The sequence below is a fragment of the Coffea eugenioides genome, chromosome 1 (genome assembly GCF_003713205.1).
Source record: "Coffea eugenioides isolate CCC68of chromosome 1, Ceug_1.0, whole genome shotgun sequence".
In the NCBI taxonomy this organism is placed as follows: Eukaryota; Viridiplantae; Streptophyta; class Magnoliopsida; order Gentianales; family Rubiaceae; genus Coffea; species Coffea eugenioides.
The window spans coordinates 33094819-33112714 of NC_040035.1; the positions used below are offsets into that span (position 1 = coordinate 33094819).

The 17896-nt window shown below is 34.5% G+C and overlaps 3 protein-coding genes across 3 annotated transcripts; 2 read left to right on the forward strand and 1 right to left on the reverse strand.

Moving 5' to 3' along the window:
- The first annotated feature begins 1175 nt into the window (after positions 1-1175).
- Positions 1176-9813, forward strand: LOC113770634 (probable LRR receptor-like serine/threonine-protein kinase At3g47570). Its single transcript, XM_027315159.1, has 3 exons — positions 1176-1407; positions 1838-2874; positions 9793-9813. The coding sequence occupies exons 1-3, from the start codon at positions 1176-1178 to the stop codon at positions 9811-9813; spliced, it is 1290 nt and encodes a 429-aa protein (XP_027170960.1).
- Positions 9814-14467: 4654 nt separating this feature from the next.
- LOC113770643 (thaumatin-like protein) lies at positions 14468-16035 on the reverse strand. Its single transcript, XM_027315170.1, has 3 exons — positions 15975-16035; positions 15338-15427; positions 14468-15212 (listed from the first exon to the last, which is right to left on the reverse strand). Exons 1-3 carry the CDS (start codon positions 16033-16035, stop codon positions 14536-14538), a joined length of 828 nt encoding a protein of 275 aa, XP_027170971.1. The 3' UTR covers positions 14468-14535.
- Positions 16036-16167: 132 nt separating this feature from the next.
- Positions 16168-16729, forward strand: LOC113770652 (dirigent protein 19-like). The gene is made up of 2 exons (XM_027315182.1): positions 16168-16332; positions 16433-16729. The coding sequence occupies exons 1-2, from the start codon at positions 16168-16170 to the stop codon at positions 16727-16729; spliced, it is 462 nt and encodes a 153-aa protein (XP_027170983.1).
- Positions 16730-17896: the final 1167 nt, after the last annotated feature.

A 17896-nucleotide genomic window follows, 5' to 3' on the forward strand; every position in this document is an offset into this window, starting at 1 on the left:
ACAATAGATTATAATTAGAAGCAAGAAATTTTTTAAAAAAAAATCAAAACAATGTATAAAGAAAAATGTTAAAATTAGGCTCTCTGCCATTCTATTTACTGTCAGTGTAAGGCATTCAAAATCATAGTTAAAACTTCTTTAATTTGTATGACAGCTAGAATAATTTTCTTTTGTTTTCCTTGTCTTTGATTTCCTATGTAACAGATACAGTATTACCTTAGTTTTTGTTGTAAAATTATAGTTATCAAAGAAACTAAGAGTTGGTTTGTTATAAGAAACTCAGGGAAAAGAAAACTTTATATTTTTATAATTGTTATTCAAAAATAATACTAACTGTATGGTAATGTAGATATTAATGGCATACTTTTATAAGGAAACTAATTGTTAGTTTGATATGGCACTTTATCCAAAGAAATTAAACAAAGTAACAAAAAAATAATTTTTTTAGGGGGATAATATAATAAAATTTTAGTTGACAACTAAAATTATAGGGAGAATTTTAAAATTTTTAGAACTTTTGGAGGGCGGCTGCCCTTGCCTGTCCACCCTGTGTCCGTCTCTGATAAATTATTTTGATACTACAATTTGTATTAAAGCATATACACAAAAGTAGAACAATCAAAACAGCTTTCATGTTCCTTTTTCTCCTTATTTTCTGGCTTTACTAATTTTAGTGCATTGTTACCACAAAAATATTAATCCTAATATATGTGCGTAGAACGAGTGAATTTATCTCTCGTAACAATATCTGGCTTTGAACAATGTAATTTACACAAAACAATAAAAAAATCCAAAAAAAAAGACAAAAGAAGAACTTTCCTCTTCCCCAATCCCAATACTCATTTTAACTTGTTAATTTTATGTTTATGTAATTTTCTTGGTAAATTGTTTCAAATCATTGTTGAGGTTAAAATTTCTCAATAATGAAGCCAAAAACGAATAAATTCTTTTCGAAATCAGATTCCTGAGTCTTCCATTGTTCACTTGTCAACGTAAACGCCGCAAAAATGAAATATGCATTCCAAGCCTGATATTGATAGCCACATCAACTGTCAAGCTTTACATCAACTGTGCATTTCTTCCATCATAATTTGACGACCACTGCCAGCCAGCTCTATATAGCTAACTGCAACCTAGCCGAATGCTGTGTATTTCTTCCGACATTTCCCAAGACCATGGGTGGATCAACCCATTTCTCTGTTTTCTTACTCGCAATAATTTTACTCTCTGTTCTTATGGACTTCAAGAAAGACTTGAAAGATCCCTTTGGTAGACTCTCGTCTTGGATTCACGACGTTTGTAGCAACCGAAGTGGCCGCGTGATTCAACTTCACCTCCAGAGTCCTGCCAGTGAAATTCTAGATTTAGCTGATGAGGTGGTTGCTGATCCTAAATCACCATTGAGCGGTAAAATCAGTCATTCGTTACAAAATTTGACTCACTTGCGTTACCTTGATCTAAGTCAAAATAATTTCAGTGGAATTCCAATTCCCAATTTTTTTGGGTCTTTCAGAAGTTTAAGGTACCTGGATTTATCTGGAGCTGGATTTCAAGGAATGGTTCCCTATCAACTTAAAAAACCTATCAAGTTTACGCACTTTAAGCATAGGAGGCCATCCGTCCTATCTTCAATGGTTGGTTGGTCTCTCTAATCTGGAGCACCTAGACATGAGTGGCGTGAACCTTAGTCTATCGTCTAATTGGCTAGAGGTGATTAACATGATCCTTTCTTTGGTAGAGATACATTTGCCCTCTTGTTAGCTTGATTTAATTTCTCATCATCTTGGCAGAGATACATTTGTCTTCCATACCAACTTTTCTTCTCTTACTGTCCTAGATCTTTCTAAAAATTTTCTTGGACACGTCATCCCTAGATGGATTTTCGGTCTTACTGCCCTTGCTTCTCTTGATTTAAGTGATAACTCGATTGAAGGCCCATTGCCCAGAGGTCCTTGGAACTTGACTTCCCTCCAACACTTGGATCTTTCTTTCAACTATCTGAATGGTTCACTACCAGATGAGCTTATTTATCTTAACAATCTCATTTCTCTCAACCTTTGGGGGAATTATTTCGAAGGCTTCTTGGATGGAATTTGGAATTGGAGTTCCCTTACATCTTTGGATCTATCAGCAAATAACTTCGCTACCTTCCTCCCAAACCAATTATCCACTTTAACTTCCCTTATTTCACTTGACCTTCGCGACAATGACTTTCAAGGTTCTATCCCAAGCTCTATTGCCAACATTTCCAACCTTCAATATCTTGTTCTATCTTCTAACAACCTTAGCTCCTCTTTACCAAGTGAAGTATTCACATTAAAGGACTTGATTACACTTGCTGCGACTAGTAATCACTTGAATGGTCCAATTCCAAGCACGGTTGGCAACTGTACCCAGCTCAAAGAACTTCGGCTAGGTGATAATGCTCTATCTGGCTCAATTCCATCAAATTTAGGAAGATGTACCAAGCTAAAATACCTTTCGCTAGGTTATAATGCTCTATCTGGCTCAATTCCGTCAAATTTAGGAAGATGTACCAAGCTAGAACTCCTTTGGCTACCTGATAATGCTCTATCTGGTTCAATTCTATCAAATTTAGGAAGATGTAGCCAGCTCAAAGAACTTTGGCTAAATGATAATGCTCTATCTGGTTCAATTCCATCAAATTTAGGAAAACTGTCATCCTTGGTGCACTGGGATGTGTCTCACAACAAACTCACTGGAACTCTTCCTGAAAGTCTTGGGCAGCTTTCCAAACTTGAAGAGCTTCACATTGACGACAATTCAATGGAAGGCATTGTGAGTGAGAGTCACTTCGACAATCTGACAGCTTTAACATATTTTGATGCATCTGGAAACTCCTTGACCTTGAAAGTAAGTGCAAGTTGGACTCCTCATGCCCAATCTAACACACTTGGATTGGGCTCGTGGAAGCTGGGTCCCCAATTTCCTACATGGATCCGATCACAAAAATTCCTTTAGTTTTTGGACTTATCCATCGCAAGAATTTTAGATACCATTCCACCTTGGCTATTCAACTCATCATTGCAATCCGTAGACCTTTCTCACAATCAACTCCATGGTTAGCGTGCAAATATTACTGAAATTGTTAAAGGTCTATATGTGCGTTATAGTCAAGCACATTCAATGGCTATTTCCTCTTAATTATTCAACCCATCATTGGTCCACATGGAACTTTCTCACAATTAATTTTATGGTAAAAATTCAAATATCTCTAAAACTGTTATGGTTTATATGCACACAACAATCAAACATATTCAGTTGCCTACACACCCAATTAATTTATCATTGATTGACATATTTAGAACTTAATTTCCAACTATTTATTTTCAGGAGGCATCTCTCACATTTTGTGTGAAGTGAAGAATGAAAATCAAGTTCTTTGGTATCTAGATCTTCGGGAGAATTCTCTATCAGGAGAAATTACTGACTGTTGGATGAATTACCCACACTTGAAACACATCAACCTCAACAGCAATAACTTCACCGGAAGCATTCCAAGATCATTGTTTCTTTTGGAAGATCTGGATTATTTAGGCTTGGGTAAAAACAGTCTCACTTGGCCAATTACCTTTGACTTTGTAAATCAGGAATAAATAACAGACTTGCGGAGCCATTTGATGTTTGATCCTATGGGTAAAAATAAGATAGACATTAAAAGTGATTTTGTGTACTGTTGGTGAGGTAATTGCAGGTCGATACTAAATACCATTGTTCAGGGAATATTGTTTGTTTCCACATTCTTTTTTCAATATTTTGTTCTTTCCGAATTACATGCTTTCCTTCTTGTTGTAAAGCTCCCTTTCTCATAATTGAAAAGCATGCAAATATTGATTAATAGATAATATCCTGGACAATGAATTACTAATAATAAGTGTGTTGAAACTAAGACTAGTTAATGACACGACGGAACTCAAGAATTGAGAGTCAATAGGCTTAGCGGGTTGGGTTGGAATTGAAGAATCGGATGATATCATACTTATATATTGATTAAATACTTACAAAAATGTATCTTATGATATTTTTAAACTTAAAATCAAAATTGTTGTTTATAACTAAATTATTTTTTTTATTTTAATATCCCAAGTCTTTCATAGAAAATGTTATAATTGTTAACATTGGTTAATGGATTCACCAGTGTTTTGAAGCTATGATTGTCAGATTCCACGTAATGGTTTCTAATAGAAGTGGCAAAATGGATATATGGTTGATAAATGGTTTTAATTAAATGGATAGTGGATCAAATTGATCCAATCCAATTAAAACCATTTAATAAATGGATCTAGATGGATGTCATTTAAATGGATAGTGTAAACCATGATCCATCCATTTATCCATTTACTCTCCCAAATCCTAAATTTAAGATCCAAATATTTTTTTCCAAAAGATACAGATCCCCAAAGTTCTATCCTTAAATCACCTAAAACCTTTTGGTAATAACAAATGCTTGTACTACTACTCTATTTCAGTTCTTCATAAAATTAGTTTAGTTCAAAAAAAATTTAACTGATGTGGTCAATTTAACCTTTCGTCATTACTTTAAGTATCATTTTGTAAAGTAATGAACAATTAAGAACTTGGCTATATTTTTTATAACTTTTGAATGAATTGAATACTGCTTTACAGTGAAAAGAAGTTTACGTTTCCAATTTTTTGCACTCCTATTCAAGAGTGATGTCTTGAATAAAAGTGGAGTTCTAATAAGAAATGTGAAAGCCCTAGAAAATTTTTGTGTAAACCATGCATGTATTATTTCCATTTTCGCCATTAGAATTATTATATACCAATTCATAGATTAATTAAACGTTTAAATTTAAAACTTATAAAACAAACTGTACGAACCAAATAAAAACATGGTGTATACCGTAATTGGTATGAATTAAACATATGTTAGTGCTAAGCAACTTGTTTAGTTAATTTCCTAAAAATTAATGTGTGAGAATTTATGAGATTAAGGAAATACAAATAAGATTAGGAACTAACAAGTGAATTAAGGAAAAAAATTGCAGATTGGTAAAATAGATGAAATAATGTTAAAAGACTAAACTAACCTAGAGTTGCGGGGGAGCTACCATGCAGCCGTGAGAGTTGTCTGATATTAGAAGTGGAATTGTGTGGAGACCTTGGGTTTTGGAGACCACCGACTGATGAAGAGCTAGAGGGATCAGCTACCTAGTTATTGTCGACCGAGAGAGTGATAGAAAAGTTGCAACCAGAGAGAGAGAGTTCTGCATTTTCTTCTTGGGCGGCAATAACCGAGAGAAAATAGGGAGCCAACTATTTTCTTCCTTCTAAACACTAAAGCTGAGGGCTAAGCCAGTGATCGATAGGAGGAGAAACTTTGCTAGTTCCATCCCTGATTAGCTTTCAGCTTTCACCGAGAGAAAGAGTGCAAGCTGTTGCAGTTCGAGGAAACCGAAGCTAAGAATAGGAGCAGTCAACAATTTGCTGTGTTTTAACGGAAAAGAGGTAAAAGAATTTCTGTAGTAATCCTTTATTTACTAAATACCAGTGAATATATAAGATGCATGTTAGTTTTAGCAAGGAATAATGAGTTTTAACCGAAGGAAATCTGATAAAGAAGACAAGTTTGGAACTGGACTGAAGTTACAGGAACCGGGAGTATATTATCGGAAGTTGCAGTCTGTTATTAGCGTAAAAATGGAAACTAATGTGAGAAATGCAAGAATTATGGTTATCTCAGGTTTCATAAGGGGTTTAGTTGAAGAAACTAGGGAAAAGTTGGAATTTTGGTAGAAACTAGAGGTGGCAAATCAAACCCACTTAACTAAATTTACCTATACCCGCCCATGAATAGATGGGTATGAGTATCTTAAATTTTTGTATATGGGTATAAATGGGTTACCCAATAATACCCATTTAATAAATGGACATTATTGGGTAACCCATCAAATCCAATTAACCCATTTAGAATTCTCTTCCCCCCAAGTCTCTTCTTTTCCCCCGCCTTTTTTTTTTCAAATTTTTCATTTTGTCATAATGCTAACTACTTTTGTTTTATTATTATTATTATTATTATTATTATTATTATTATTATTATTATTATTATTATTATTATTATTTGTTGGTTTTATCTTATTATTTTATTTTATCTTAGTTTGTTAACTTACTCATTTTTTAGCATTACCAATTTATGATAAATTTTAGCCTATTTTTTTATCTTTATAAAATGAAATTTTAAATTTATATGTGAAAAAAATGTTAGGGGTTCAAAATTTTTGGATTAAGTTTTTATATTAATTTTTATAGTATTTAGTTCAAAATTTTATATTCTTATTATTCAATTATTAAATAATAGGTAATTTTGTGACATAGAGTATAAATGAAAAAAAATTGATAATTAAGTTTATTGAACATTATAAGTAAATATTTAAAACTAATGATGGGTACAAAGAGTGGTATAAATTGATAACTTAGTTTGCAAAAATGAATTTAAATGAGTTTGCAAAAAGTTAAAATAAATGGGTTATAAATGGGTAATTGAGTTATCCAATTCATTTTTTGACTTACCCATTTATATCCATTTAATTAAATGGATATAAATGAGTTGACTCACTTATACCCATTACTCATTTTACCCAATCCAAACCCGTCCAAGTTACCCATTTTGACACCTCTAGTAGAAATCGTGGGAAGACTTCTGCTGGAATTTTTCCAGGTTAACCGAGGGGGGAAATGGACAGATTTCTAGCTGTCTTCATGAATTTTGGCCTTGAATCTTTGCGTTAAACTGTAATATATAGTGTATATTAACTTGGTCTGAACATGCATGAAAGACTTGAACATAAACTGAAGAGATTATTGGAGAAAATTGGTGTTAAATGGATTGCTGCTAAAATTCTGGAAAAAATGCAGGAGGAGGAAGATCGTGAGCTAAACCAGAGTTGTTCTGATTTTCCTTGGCTGCCATCTTGTGTGTTTGCTCAGGATACTCTGTAGTTTAGCAACCAACTCTTGCATGTGGATTTTAACGAACAAAAATGAAGCAATCTGTTGGGAGAGAGAAGGATAGCCGAGAGGGAGGGTATTAAGTGAGAACCATTTTTCCTTTCCAATTTCAATTCTGTGAACTCTCTTACCTGATATTTGATGATACTCTATAGTTTAATCAGTATATTAACTCAATGAATTGGGTTTAAACTGAATGAATTAGGGAGGAAAAGCTATGAAATGCGTAGTTCCTTACTTCACAGCCGAGAGAGAAGAAAAAATAGACTGATCAGTTTTCTTTGGTGAAGAGTGAGCTGCACAATCTTTTGTGTTCTGTACAAGGCTCATTTGTAGTTTAATAAACGTGGTTAACATGTCTAATTGGGATAAAAACTTGGAAGGAGGAACTTGAGTGAAACGGCAAACATTGGACCGATTTATACGTAGCTAAGGGATTGCTTAAAAGCTGTGATAGTTAAGACTGATTTGTGTGCATAGTTTGAACAAACCATTGGTTACAATTAAATGTTTCTCACCTAATACATGTTAGATTAAATGTAAGTTAAGTAGCTGGTGGTTTAATCAAGTGAAAAATGAAGTTATTGGATGAAAACTTGAAGTTTTGTTGCTGAATTTATGTAGATAGGTTGTATGGCAATGAGTTAAAACTTATTTGATATTTTAGAAACTCTAAAGTAATTTGTTATAGCCGTATTCATGAAATGACTTCTAATCGCTTAAACTTGGTTTTCTTAGTAATTCAAAGATTATAAATTGTGAGAGGTGAAGGTTGTGGACTAAGTTAATTTACAAATAACTTTAAGTTTTGTTAAAACAAGGAGTGGAGTATCTATAAGCCATAATTAATATTGGATTGAGAAAGTATATTGGATTGAATGAGTATACACGTTAAACTTGAAGATAGGTATGTTTCATGGTTTGAAAATGATAAAGTTAATAAGTTTTGAAAAAGTTATGATCAAAATACCAAAGGATGGCAAAGCTGCCTTTCTCGTTGCCTTTCCTTTTGTTCCTCATGCTAGAAGCTATATTATGGTTAGTGTTTGGTAAGTTTTTGGATTAATTTGGGAAAGGAATTTCAGTTTTGTTGTAGGGCAAATAGGAGGTGGTTTATGTGTGTTTGGTTGGTATGAAGTTGGTTAGAAAACTTGCATGAGAACCATAGCAACAGACCATGCGTTTGCGACGTGCGAAACCTGTTAAACTGGAAAACAAGGCAGCCCAGAATCTGAATTTTGGCTATGTTTTTCTTTGTGCTGCATACTGATTCAGGATTTGTCCAAAACATGAAAGTTTTAGCTTCTTAAGTTCTTGTTGCGCCTGCAAAATTTCAGGGCAAACGGATCTGTGTAGGCTGAGTTATAGCCGAAACCCTCACTTAGCTTTCAAATTCTGGTTTGACCATGTTTTGTAGATTAGCTTCTGACCATGCTCAGTTTGCATGGATAATGATGAAACTGGGTGGTGGTGTCTTCATAAGAACTGTAGAGCTCTGTTTCAGATTCAAAACAGTATAAAGTGTGTCCAAATCCGAGCTTCGTAGCTCCAGTTATAGCCAAAACAAGATCGTGTGTCAGAACTGCCTGGAACACTGGGCAGTTCTGACAGGTACTTTGACACCCACTTTTCGTTCGGTTCTGAGTTGATCCAAGTCTTGGCCAAAACATAAAAGTTTTAGCCTTATGTCTTAGCTTTCCAATGCCTTTGGAATTTCTTGATTTGGGTCTGTGAGTTGTGAGTTATGGTTCTTCCACTAGACCCTGTCTGTCATCTAAACGTGCGAACTCCTGGCACATTGTTTCATACTTATGACCTGATTCCGTTCAGAACTGGATTTAGGTGTCTGCATGAAAGTTATAGCCTTTCTCCTTAGCTTCGCGACGGTATCTCATACGCCTCGATCCGACAATCGTAACCTACATTGTGTTCAAAACAGTTCTTGACGCCAAAACGGACAAGTTGCCGTTTCCGTTTCCGTTTCCGTTTTCCATTTCCGCGCGCACATGGGTCACATTTGCTGTTTTCCTTATTCGTATGCATTTGGATACCTGTTTGAGCAATGTTATGACTCAACCTTCTGTCACAGACGGTAACGAAGTGCTCGGAGACGGTGGGACCCACTGACGGTTGAGTATGACCAAGTGCCGTTTTTGTCTACTTTTGTATTCTAAGTAAGTAACTGGGACGTTTATGTGTTAAATGTCACCAATATGAATTGTGTGTGATATAAAGGTGCTTAGGCGAGCGTGTACTTTATCTCACTCGACCTAAACCCTAATTTGTATTGCAATAGATATGAATTATGATATATGAACTGTGTTGGGACTGAATCCCTGAAGCATGTGGCTTGGGATGACCTTTTGTGTGTGTGTGATGTGGAACTATGAGTGGGCCCGATCTAAAGGCTAGACGGACTATTCGAGCCAGTTAGGGTTTGGTCGAAGTTAGTCCAAGCTATCCTTAAGATCACCAATTTTGTGAATGCAATTCGAATACGATTCGAAGCTCGAGCCATTTGTGTGTGTGTGGATACTGGCCAGAGTGGGCGTAAGGTGGTCGGAGGAAGAAAGCGGAGTTCTACGGACCATTCCTTGTGGTCGACGGAGGGTCGACAGGTGATCGCGCGTGGCGAATGATTTGGCTTTGGAGCCAATCCGTATCCTTGAATTGTTTTGTTACTTTTGCTTTGATTTTGATGTATTTGTGGCATAAATATCTGACTTGATACAAAATTACCATTTTGCCCCTGCTTGCTTACTAAGCTTTAAGCTTACCCTTTTAGCTTTGTTTTCCTTACAGGAGTCGGAGATTGAAGAGTGATTGGATTGAACTAGAAAGTTATTTTGGGAAGATCTGTTATTCTGTAGGCATTGTCTCTTTTGAATTTTGAGACGGTTGAATTTTTGTTTGAATTGGTGTGATATTAAGAATGGATATTTAGAATAGGCATTTTGTTTCTTTTATTGGACAAATTTATGTTTCAAACTGATTGGAGATGTACTTAAGAGTGCATGTTCAGTTGTCCAATGGTAATGTTATCTCTGAAGTTAATGTGAGTGAGTGAATCCTGGCGAGAGCCAGGCAGGCGATCCACTAACTTCTAGGGTATGCCCTAGGAGAAGGTGGGGTCGTCACAAGAAATCTTATGTTATTTGACAAGTAAAATATTTTCATCACATGTGCACGTAGTACCTAAAAATGTATGAAATTCCTTATTATACCATTGATATACAAGCTACCTTATATTACTTAGTAAATTAGGTGTCTTATTACAAGCTACCTTATAAAGCTACCTAAAAATATACGTAATGGTTTCTATTATATGTTTGACGACAATAGGAAATGACATTTGCACCCTGTCCTCTTGATATGAACGAAAGAAATTATTTTAGACGTGTATTATGAATACTATTTAAACTTCTTTTTTTTTTTTTTTTTAGTTTTTAATGCCACTAGTTTCTCATATCTTTCTTCTCTTTTGGATTTATAGTTGGTCTCAAATTGGGCATACTACATGTGCTTATCATTTTGCACTATGAACGGTTAATTGATCATGAGTTCTCTCCTTTTCTTTCGCATATATTAATTATTAAACACTCAATTATATTATATGTAAATTAGATTGATAATCTAACATATATTTTCTTTCTTTTTTCTTTTTACATTTCAACAGATTATCAATTAAGTTTGAGATGAAATATGTATTATCTCAAATTATTTAGATTTTGTGATAAAATTATTTACATACATGAACATTATAACAATTAATCACTTATCCTTGGAAATTAGGTTCTAATATGAAGGGAAGGCACAAAAAAATTCAGAATCCATAAAAGTACGTCATATTGATACTTACTTTCATTAGTCATTTCAACCACAATTTTTAACTGAAACCATTTGAAACATAACATATGTCCACAAATATTGCAATTATTTACTAATTGCAAGGCATGGCCAAAATTATAACAATGGTAAATAATCGATAATTATACGCTTACAAAGTTAAGACAATGAGATAATCACTATGTTGCATGCTTATAGTTAATTAATGTCTAAGAATCTGCTCTTTCAAGCATCATTGGTTCGTGGCCCATCAAAAATAACGAGACTCATATACCTAAATCATAAAATTCAGACCTAAAGTTCTAATAGGAGCCAAAGAATTTCACACTCAACAACTTTATAATAAAAAGTCAAAAACAATTTTTTTTTTTAAATAAAGCATCTCTACCTAGCAAACTACCATTGCCATGACAGGTTGTAATACCTTCGCATACTAATACATCAAAGTTTTAAGAATTCAGCAACAACATGCTTAATTTTGATTTTAATTTTAATCGAAATCAAAAGTCACATATGTAACAACATCCACTTAAAGCCAATTTCTAATATGTTGAGGTTAACAATAACCACGGATGCATAAAAGATTCTTCGATTAATAAATCACTCAAAAAACTGAAAAAGGTTTTTAAAACCTGTGAAGAAAATATAAAGCTCACCACTCAATGAAGATAATGTCTCTACAAAAATGCACCAAAGAGTTCCGAGATTTTCTTTCTAGGAAAAATCAAATCACAACTCAAATACCAATGACCACAATATTTAATATGCCTAAAATGGCTGAAGAAATTTAAATTTCAAAACTCAAAAAAAAATCCTAATTTTATAAGGCAAGACTTAACATGCTAGAATCCTAATATATATTGGACTTTTGTTTACATTACTTTTTCACATGTATAATTAAAAAAGAACACAGTCATGAATAATCAACTAAAAAGATTTCTTGCACACGTGATTGCTTTTGCACCTTAAATAAAGTAAGGCTTATTGTTCCAGTAAAAGCTGTTTTTCATGCCAAATCAAATGGATTAAAGGGGCAGTAAAATTAAAACGCATGGATATACCTTTTCTGGGTTCAAATGCCCAGGTATAACAATCATAGCAAAAAACAAGATGATATTCTACCATCCTGCCTGATCTCTAGTTATGTATAGTTTTCCATAATTCCTTCTCTAATTCCAATTCCATTTATCAAAGTAAGCGACAAATCAAAGATAACTTGGAATCTGTTCACAGACCATTCGCTTTAGTTTACTCACTAAAATTTTTGTTCAAATACTATTATAATTAACCAATTAAATGATTGAAAGATTATCCAACACTTTTTTTTAAGAAAATTAATTAGCATAAGAGATTCACAAATTGCTTCAATGATATGTAAACTGAAAATCATCTATCTTAATTGCTGACAACAATAAAGAAGACTAATTACCAAAAAAAATGAAAGAAAAAATGAAGCACATTGATCACCAATAAAACTTGTAATTGCCAGGAAAACAATAAAAGAACAAAATGAAAAATGGTATTGATAAATCGTGCTTGTGTAATAGTTATTTTGCCCCTAAAACTATAAGCATGTGTGAATTGTGATCACGCCATATTTTTAGTGCAAAAAGTTTTCTGAAATGGGTTTTGAGACTAAAATGGTGTAATTTGTATATGTGAGGGACGAATTTGTATCATCTTATAAGTGAGTGAGTAAATAACTATAAATGCAATACGTAAAGGGCTATTTGTATAGTTTTTTTCTTAATTTAATTAAGTTTTGAAAAGTTTACCGCTTTCATTTTTTTTTTTTGGTTTGAAAGGAAACAAAAAAAAAAAAAAGATAACAAGAAAGATATTTGGCGTCGATTTGTTAACAAATTATTCTAACTTTTATGGAAAACAGCTTTAAAAGTTCTTGTTTACAAATTTCTTAAAAACAATTAAATTTTTTTAAGGTACCCATTTTATCATTTTTTTTAAAAAGAATTTCATAATTCATTGTCATAATCTACATTAATAGCAGAAGATATATCAAACTAACATGCAGTAAGAATAATAGATCTGATACAACAGATAAAAAACATTAGGAATAGATTTGAAAATTAAAAGATACCACCATGAAATAACCCAAAATGTTTTTATATCAGATGAATCACAACTGCAGCTCCATTCTATGCATGGCAGTATTCTGCGCCTGTCTTGAACTGTCAGATTTGATGTTAAACAAACTTGGCCCATAGAGCAAGTTAGATTTGACATAACAAATTTGAGAATTTTAGATCTGACAAAACAAATTTTAGAAATTTCAGATCTAATAAGAAAAGTATCAAAACTTTCAAAACTTTCAAAAAAGAAATCTAAGGAGAGAACAAAACTCCTATTAAAAGAATTTAAGAGAGATAAAAAATTTAGGAGAGAGAGAACAGTTCTATTAAACAAAACTTAAGAAAAGCTGCTATTTAAACAAAATAAGAAAAGAAGAAAGAAATTAGAGGGATGGCCCTCCTCCCCTGTGGGAGGAAGAAAGTTGGCTGCAAGAGGACAGGGTTGGAGAAAAGGTAGGGGAGATGCTTTGATCCAGTTCAGTTTTTTGATCCAGTATTGGGGCTCATGTGCCAAAATGGTCATAAATATTTTGATCTAAATAAATTTGCTCTCCAAATAATTATAGTCCTGCCATTTGTCACCTGGTGGATAATAGCGAGGGCATGCTTTAATTTCGAGTTGGTTTAATAATTTTCCTATCCGTACATTGATGTCCTTTTTTTTACCCCTGAGGGGAATAAGGACTTAACTAGCATTATGTTTGAGTGTTAAGATATTTATTTATCGTTTTATTTATATTCAATTTATTCACTATTTGAAAGGGTGTAGTTCATTTCTTTCTTTCTTCGTTTTTTTTTTGAGAGAGCAAAGATGATTGTCAATGGGAGAATCAGCCAAAAGGAAAAGCTGAACAAAAATGATTTATTTATCACTTCCATAAGCTAGCACAATTGGTATGCAATTGAGAAAACTTGCAATATATTGTTTGTAGTAATTTTCTGAAATCGTTTTCTCAGTAGAATGATATATATATATATATATATATATATATATTCTAGTAGGGGAAGGAGGGGGCTTATGAAATTGGGAGGGGACAGGGAATTTGGATTCTAAATCTTTAATTTCTAGATATATTTAAATTCATTTTTGTAAATTAAATTCCATGGGCTGGTGGAAATACGAAAAATCTGAAAGAGAGCTGTGGACAAAAAAAGCACTGGGAGCCCAACTAGAAACCACCAAACTACATCAAGTCCTCTGTCTGTTTGTCCTCAAGTTTCAAGTGTCTTTAGGTGGACCCTTAATTGGGCCGTGATGGGCTGATAACCAAAGCCATATCTTGAATTTTAAATATTTTGTAATCTGAAAATTTTTTTTTCAAATTTGTTGGTTCAATCCTTTTCGGCAGGCTTAATAAAGATAATTAAGCTAGTACCGATTGAATGGAAAAGAATGAATTAGAAGGACATCACATAAGCTTGGAAAGCCCCCAAGTTCTGGCTTTGATTTCTCAATCGCACAAAGCTATAGGTGCTCAAATTTGTTGCAATTACTGTGGATCATCACAAGAAGGATCACATATGCGCTTATTTCTTCAAAATCTACTTTTCTAGTGAAGTTCTTGGAGCATATAAGCTGTCCCAAGAACCTTAAAATATCTGGATTTCTTTAAGGGCAGAAAACAACCGTATAATTTGTACCACTTGGGCAAGTAAAAGAGCTTGTAGGATCATCTCGACGATCGCAATAAGCATCAGGGCACCTGCCCTTGCAGAACGTGGAGAAGAAGGTCGGGCCACAGCTAGTGCCACTGGTGCAACAGTACTCAGTTGTGTTGAAAACAGTGCAAGGATTGTTGCACCCACCTGGAGTTCTTAGCTGAGTTGGACATTGATCAACAATAGGTGCTGAACATCTGATATCATGGCAAGGAGTAACGGAGCTGAACTCCAATGGGATGTTGAATCCATAAAGCAGGGAAATGTCGAAGTAATCTAAGTTGTTAGGCTGGTTTAGGGCGAATTCAGCTAGTGTATTCGGAGGCTTTCCATAGCCTTGGCATTCGAGGCGCCCGTTGCAATCACCTGTCTGACACTGGCCTTGGCCATTGGCATCAAAGTTGCAATTGGTTCGGCCCCAAATGCGAGCGTTGGTGGGGCCAGGAGCCACATCTAGGGACCATGTTTGACCTTGGTCAAGTCGCCTGCCACCGCCTGGCGAAGCAGCTGCCCAAACTGTGTAGGTACATTGGTTTATAATGTTGAAATTTGCAGCATTGATGAAGGTTAAGTATAAAATGAAACACGAAACCAAAAGGGACAAGGTGTAGTTGAACTTCATGGTGTTTCAAACTTTCCAAGTGAACTAGTAGCGATTGTGTTTTCAAGATGCCACAGCTAGGGGTTTACATAGGGTGACTGGCTGCTATCAGTTAGAAAAGGGGCGTAAAGCAACCCCCTGAATCACATACATGAAAACAGCTTCAGTTTGTCCTGATCCCCTCTTTGCTGCAATGATGCGGCAAGGAAGTTGCGATCAGAGGCCAGTGAAGCATGGATGCCTATGAGTAGGAGAATATCTGCTTGTTTAATCATGTAAGTTATACTACATTTGCTTCAACTTGTATTTCAAGAAAGTTGCAGTTGAGGGACTTAGCATTAGATAAATCAGTTGTTAAAACATCAAGGTTCAGCTACAGTAATGGTGGCCGGTTCTAGAATGCTCTGCTAAACCGGTAATTCATCTTCCGAATCTGTTGAACATGAATTCCGGGACAAGAAATTCACCAAAAATATGGTAAAACAGTCGAGGCATTGATAGAAGTAACAAAGTGGCAGTGGATCTACATCCTAGGGGAATAAGGACTTAACTAGCACAAGGTCTTTTTTTTTATTTCTTTTTGTCCTAAACTAAAAGAAATTGCACTATGTATAATTTTTTTTATTTTTATTTTCCAATTTGATGGCATCATAAGAAGCATAATTAGCAGATAATTAAGCAAAAAAGAATTAAATTTATATTTCTTAGCACTAACTATACATTGACGGATCCGGATGCATGAAAATTAATTTCATTTTAAATTTTATACATGTGACATGCATTCAAACCTATTATTAGTTTATAAAATATTAAACTAAAATAGTTTACCATGTTAATCACATTAGTCATGAATCATATCAACCTCTGTTCTCTAATAAAGTCTTCATCATCTTATAAAATAAGTCCCTGCAAAAATAATACAAACGTTGACCGTGTAACAAACAAGTCACACTATTGTTAAATGTGATAACTGCAGAGATCATGGCAGCATTGAACAAAGTCCTGCCAATATTGGCTCATGGCAGCATTGATCAAAGTCCTGAAGCAGTTAAAAAATGGTTCAAAGAGCTTCGACATGCAAAGGAGAAGTTGACAGAGCTTCACTTCTATGTTCATGTCAGGGTAACTGCAGAGAGCCCCAAATCTGTACTAGTTGCTCAAGCCAACACTACTAGCAAATCACCCACGATGTTCGGGGCAACCTACGTCTTTGATGACCCGATGACACTGGGACCTGAGCCCTCAGCCTAGTTCCAAGATCATCGGTCACGCCCATGGCATAACCAGTTCGGCTTTGAAAGAGGAAGATGCTTCACGAATTGGCACCATGAACTTGGCATTCAACGATGGCAAGTTCAATGGTAGCGCCCTTAGCGTTCTAAGTGATTATCCCTTCTTCCAGAAGTACAAGGAGATGCCAATAGTAGGCGGTTCTGGGGTTTTTCGATTGGCCCGTGGAATAGTTACAGCAATAATCCATACTTACAATGATACCACCCAGAATGAAATTATCGACTTCCACGTCCTCGTTTTGCATTATTGACCTTGATTTGATGCCATTTGTTGCTCGTACTTTTCTTCTGGTTTTTTCATGTCAAGGATACAATCCTTGGATGATACAAGAAGTATTGAAGGTTTTTTTTTTTTTTTTTTTTTTCGCTTCTACAGTTCTGCTTGTTTGGTCCCTTTGTTGATAATGTTGATTTTCAGGTAATAAAGAAAGCTTTTCCTTCTCTTTCTCCATTAAATTTTCCTTTTGGCACTCCTTACTTTTTCCTTTTGCTTTAAAAAAATCTAGTATTGGTTTTTTCCCCCTTTTCTACCTTCATTGCTTGTTTCATGCTTCTAAAAGCTTATTTTCCTTAATATTTTCTTAATTCGTTTTTCTTTCCTATACGCAATAATAGTAAGGTGCTTAATTGGGATTTTTTAATCTGTTAGGAAATTGGTTTAATTTCTTTTAGGTAGAATTCTTGTTTTGTGTGGAAGTAACTAGTTTCTTAATTGATTTTAGTTACTTGAAGTGGTAGGCAAGGAATATTCTATTTAATTTAGAATTAGAAGTTATTTCTTATTCTATATAAGTTTAGAAATTAGAATTGATTTCCTATTGTTATTTGAATTTGGCCAAATAATGTTATTTATAAATAGGTGGGTTGACATATTACATAAGAGACACATAAGGGCACACAAGAGACGACATGTAACCTTGTACATGGGGTGAGAGAGGGTTCTTGGAAGATGAGAGATGGTATACAAGGGTTGGGTTGGGGTTCAAGTTGTATTCTTGTATAGGATTTTTTTCTCTTATAATAAAGAACGGGTTTCTCTCTGTGTACGTAGGTTCAATGGTGGAGTCGAACCACGTTAAATATTGTGTGTCGTCTATCTTTCATACTTGTAGCTTGTTCCTCATTAAATTGTTGTATATTTGATATCTCAATAGTTGTTTGTTTCGCACTTGGATCCTAACAAGTGGTATCAGAGTTTGGTTGCGAAATTGGGTTACTCATGAGCACTTGGATCCCAACAAATTGAATGATTGGATCAAGAGCTCGGTTGTTCAAAGTTAAATCTTGGTTAACTATTGAGATCAAGTGGATTGATGGTTGTTATCAATTGAACAATTTAATGGGTAGTATCCTTGTTTCACTGGCTTCACAAAAAGCATTGATGGTGAAGGATGGGAAGCCGAAAAGCATGCAGAGAC

Excerpts from the sequence above, each read along its gene's own strand:
- LOC113770634 (XM_027315159.1), top strand. The coding sequence starts at position 1,176 with ATGGGTGGATCAACCCATTTCTCTGTTTTCTTACTCGCAATAATTTTA. Across the intron at positions 1,408-1,837 it reads TCCTAAATCACCATTGAGCG|ATCTTTCTAAAAATTTTCTT; the intron begins GTAAAATCAGTC and ends TTACTGTCCTAG. Across the intron at positions 2,875-9,792 it reads GAAACTCCTTGACCTTGAAA|GAGTCGGAGATTGAAGAGTG; the intron begins GTAAGTGCAAGT and ends TTTTCCTTACAG.
- LOC113770643 (XM_027315170.1), bottom strand. The coding sequence starts at position 16,035 with ATGACTAATGTGATTAACATGGTAAACTATTTTAGTTTAATATTTTAT. Across the intron at positions 15,428-15,974 it reads ATTTTATAAACTAATAATAG|GCATCCATGCTTCACTGGCC; the intron begins GTTTGAATGCAT and ends TCCTACTCATAG. Across the intron at positions 15,213-15,337 it reads CAAACTGAAGCTGTTTTCAT|ACACCATGAAGTTCAACTAC; the intron begins GTATGTGATTCA and ends GGAAAGTTTGAA.
- LOC113770652 (XM_027315182.1), top strand. The coding sequence starts at position 16,168 with ATGGCAGCATTGAACAAAGTCCTGCCAATATTGGCTCATGGCAGCATT. Across the intron at positions 16,333-16,432 it reads CTGCAGAGAGCCCCAAATCT|CCTAGTTCCAAGATCATCGG; the intron begins GTACTAGTTGCT and ends CTGAGCCCTCAG.